The sequence below is a fragment of the Acanthisitta chloris genome, unplaced genomic scaffold (assembly GCF_000695815.1).
Source record: "Acanthisitta chloris isolate BGI_N310 unplaced genomic scaffold, ASM69581v1 scaffold13669, whole genome shotgun sequence".
NCBI classification, from domain to species: domain Eukaryota; kingdom Metazoa; phylum Chordata; class Aves; order Passeriformes; family Acanthisittidae; genus Acanthisitta; species Acanthisitta chloris.
In genome coordinates this window covers 10,843-15,256 of record NW_008692048.1, presented here as the reverse complement: position 1 = coordinate 15,256, position 4,414 = coordinate 10,843, and the positions used below count along the sequence as shown (strand labels likewise).

At 43.2% G+C, this 4,414-nt stretch overlaps 1 protein-coding gene across 1 annotated transcript in view; it reads right to left on the bottom strand.

Moving 5' to 3' along the window:
• Nucleotides 1-825: 825 nt before the first annotated feature.
• Nucleotides 826-4,414, bottom strand: part of LOC103809646 (chromosome unknown open reading frame, human C8orf48) — a gene marked incomplete at its 5' end in the record, with an annotated part of 12,550 nt that continues 8,961 nt past the window's right edge. The window contains 3 exons of the mRNA XM_009082502.1: nucleotides 826-924; nucleotides 2,033-2,185; nucleotides 4,154-4,414. The exon at nucleotides 4,154-4,414 is cut by the window's right edge and continues 1 nt beyond it. Of these exons, the coding sequence (XP_009080750.1) occupies nucleotides 826-924; nucleotides 2,033-2,185; nucleotides 4,154-4,414 (513 nt within the window). The remainder of the gene's footprint in view (nucleotides 925-2,032; nucleotides 2,186-4,153) is intronic.

The following is a 4,414-nucleotide window of genomic DNA, read 5'->3' as shown; positions in this document are numbered from 1 at the left end:
ATTTTATTTGGATGTGCTCTGAATACCAGTCTTTCACCCAGATATATTCTTGAAAGATAATGACTTTGTCATCTTGAAAATTACAAAAAAAAAAAAAAATCACAACAAATTCCAAAGCATATTAAAAAAAGTAAAAAATATTATTCAGCAGCTTATTCCAATTTTAATCTGCTGTTTTCTCTCTCTTAGACACCAATCCTGCATAGGTTCTATGATTCATTTGTTATCATTCCTCATCCCGTTGGCATCACGGTGTTGCTGATTAATTTCTGCTATAGCCTCATTATTTCAGTTCTATAAATACCCCATTTCATTTTACTGCTTCCCAGAGTTACTCTGCAACCTGCTTTTTCTCCTCCACCTGGGGCTCTCACTTTCAATTTACCATGAGACGGTGGGCAAAGATTGAGCTGAAATCCAGTAATTATATCTCCCTGCCCCCAAAAAGGGAATCATTTATTTTCCTTATAGCTGGAAGCAGCTGTGAGCTGCTCTGAAATCCCACAGCAATCCCACAAAAAAACAATACTTATTACTTGCCAGATTAATAATACAAACTGTTGGGCTTCTGTAATTTGGAAAATGTATGGAGATAGATTACAACACAGTGCAACACTTGCATTGAGGAAGGACAAAGAGTGATTCCCATCCCAGGCAGCAGCATTCTGGGCATATCCGGTCCCACCTGCAAGAATATTAAACTACAATCCAATTCATCACTGCCAGAGCAGCCTATATCCATAATCATTGGTATTCCATACGCAACTGTCCACAGGAGACTCTCCCAGGTCTTTGTCCTTGAGTTATGTTTACTACTTTCAGGCCTTACACTTTCTGACCTTTCAGCCTTTGCCATAAGTCCCTGGGATCCTCTGAAGGTTTAGGAAAGCTTCTGAGTGCTTCTCCTAGAAGTGTAAGCACATCCTGAAATAGAAAGGAAACATGGACTGACTTGGGTTTGTATTCCTGTCATTTCTCATGTCCTGTATCCCAGACCTACCACTGGCAGCTCCAGCCAGTCCCTCAAAACTGGGTTGACAGCACTTATCAGCACAATTTGGGGGATTTTTAAAGGATCCTGTTTAAAAACTCTGTGGAACAGCATGGGCAGTGATCTGCCCCATAAAGCAGGTTTCTTCCCAAAGCAGGGAGAGGAAAAAGCTTTCAGGGAAGCTGGGGAAAAAAACAAAGAGGAAAAAAGTTAAGCCTCCCTTGAGCCTGAAGTTGTCAAATCTTAGATATGGAGTGAGTGAGAGTCAAAACTCAGGAGAGCAGAATCATTAGGGAAAAAAGGAATGTGTGGGACAGTACACAAATTCCCTCCCTGCTCAAAACATGGCTTCAGGAAGGCACTACTCATCCACTGCTCAGAAACAACCTGCTTCCAGGCTGACTCCCTTTCAGGAAGGGAGAGAACAGTTCTTCCTTCAGGAAGATCATCCTGAGTAATAACCACAGAAGACCCAAGGAATTCAGTACATTGCAGCTAGATTGCCTACCATCTGCTCCAGAGGTACTTCCCAACAATAAAGCTTCAGTCTTTGTGACAGCTGGCACAGATGGAAGACAGTTCTTCCAAGAAGGTATGTCAGTGTATCTGTAAGGCCTCAGCCCCCATAACATGTTGCAGTGTTCTATTCCAAGAGTCCTATGCCAAAGCATGAGCAAGGAAGACTAGTATGGGCACAGCTACCTACTGTCACGTCTTTTTATTTACCATTTGGTCTTTAACAGCCCATCAGATAACAAAACTGTGGAGGAATACTCAAGAGGGACCCAAACCCAATTTTAGGACATCCTAGGAATGACCTTCAGCTTCTATAAATCAAGGAAGTTCAAATGACTTAATCAGCATGTTGGTCCCAAGCACTTTATTAATGATATGGAGCCAAATTCTATTTGGACTTGCACTGCCTTCAGGTCATTCTGATCTCACTGCCATCCATCAAGGGAAACCTGGCTTACAGATGCTTGAGTTACAGTAGGTAGAAAATGTACTACAACCTTTCTTTTCCCCCCAAGACTTGCTTACCCTGGAGTAAATCTGTTCTTCCAGCTTCCCTTGGATTAAAGCACCTTCAATTAGAGTCTTTTTTTGTCTGAGAAAGGCAATCCTGGCCAGCTCTGCTTCCTTCTTCTGGCACTCAGGACATGCTGAAGACTCATGGATTTGAGCTTCTGTCACCTGGAAGAGGAGAACTGATGCAATGAGCAGTGTCTGTCCTAGCAAGATGACTCCTCCACTGAGAGCAATCCATAAAAACACAGCTAGAAGTACTGTCTAAAGGCAAAATTTGGCTTTTGTAGGCAGTTGTAAATTATTTCATTGTCAGCAATAGTTCCACCACCCCCAACTGCTTGTTCCTGTGCTGACAATGTGCACAAGGCCTTAAATACCAATCACAGAGGTTCTGATTATCTTTACAAATTCTGAGAGGCAAATAAACTCTGAAGCAATTAGTTCAAATATGCAGCTCTGAGTCAGAATACAAACAAAATTCTACAGTTTTCTCTGCAAGATAAACAGTGCTACTAAGAAATTTCTATGTTGGTTTATCCACAATGAAATCTTAGGCATTACCACAATGTAAGACAAATAAAGAGGAAGTAAAAATTCTACAGAATTTGGAACGGTAGGTTAACAGCAATACAATAAAAGAGTGCAGATTGCTGAAATCTCAAAGTAATTTAAAGAGACAGAACCCTGAAATAATCATCACACCAGAACTGACCTGAAGAACATCACTCCCTGCTCACCTGGCACAGGCTTTGCTGAGGACTATGTGATTACTTAGGCTATGCTATAGAGCATTATTAAAGCCACCAAATGTGATAGAACACAAAATACATGACTGTACTACTCAAAGCTCATTTTCTGTTTCATCAGAAATACTTGCCCAGATGCAGATATTCTGTACCAATTTCAAACCAAGCACAGACATTTGCCAAGGCTCAGATGTACAGGCAAAGGCATCTGCAGGTAAGGGTTGCTGCCCAAATCCACATAGCCACACATTCAAATCCACTTGCAAGCACAAAGCAAAATATCAGTGGCCAAAAAACCGCCAGTCTTAAGCCTCTTGGATGCAGAGGTGAGGGCAGGAGTTGTGACATAATGCCCATCCTGTGGTGGGAAAAATCACTGGGCTGGTGGGAAAGAAAAGCACTTGGAATTGGGTAAAGATGATACAGAGGCTTCTTAAATCACTGAATTCTTAGTCTTACCTAATGTCTAAGAAGGCTGGGAGCAGGGGGAGGTTTTGCCTTTGGAATACTTCTAATACGGCTGTCACAAGGACTTCACATCACATAACCTGCAGAATACTTCTATAAGTAACAGGTGCAGACAGAACCAGAAAATAAGGCTTTTGTCTGCAGTTGAGCCAGGGCTTACTGTGTGTGCAATTACTGACAGTCCTCGCTCAATCACACACATCATTATTTTAGCACCAAATAATATTTTATAATTATTTGCTAGCAACAGTTCTCCAATAGTGTCTAACAAAACAAATGACAAAGGTAAAGCTTAGGATAGTATGTTAAGGGGTTGGAATGGTCCTTAGAAATCATCCAGTCCCAACCCCCTACCCGGGGCAGGGACACCTCCCACCACACCAGGTTGCTTAAGACCCCATCCAACCTGACTTTGAACACTGCCAGGGTTGGGGCAGCCACAAAACCCCTGGGCAACCTGTGCCAGTGTTATCACCCTCACAGGAAAAATCTTCTTCCTAATACCTAAATTTCCCTCTTACAATTCATCCCCATTACTCCTTGTCCTACCACTCCAGTTCCTAACAAAGATTCCCTCTCCAGTTTCCCTGGAGGCCCTTCAGATCCTGGAAGGCTGCATGGAGGTCCCCACACACACAACCTCCTCTTCTCCAGGCTGAACAGCCCCAACTTTCTCGGCCTATCTTCATAGGGAAGGTGCTCCAGTCCCCTCAGGAGCTATGTGGTTTCCTCTGGACTTGCTCCAATAGTTCCATGTTCTTACGATGTTTGGGATGATATCAAGCCAAAATCTCTTTCAGAGGCCTGAGCATGGCATCAGGAAGGTCTGCCTGATTTAATCCTTACCTTATGGCCTTTTTAACCCAGTGGTTCTCCCAATAGCACAGCCAAACCCTCCATTTTTCCTCCCCTGCAGTACCTGTTTAACAGTCTCTCTGATGTTTCTCAGGCGGATTCTGCCCATGAGCCCATCAGGAATGCTGTAGCTCCAATCTCTTGTCTCAGTGGCCTTTACTGTGGCTCCCTGCTGCAGCCTCCTTGACTTGCCACTGTTTGCCTGCTCAGAGCTCAGCTGCTGCTGCTGCATCCTACTGATCTTCCTGGTGCAAAAAGACCTGAGAGCATCCAGTTCCCCAGCAAATAACTCAGGAATTTCTGCCAGGCATAAATCAGCAAAACA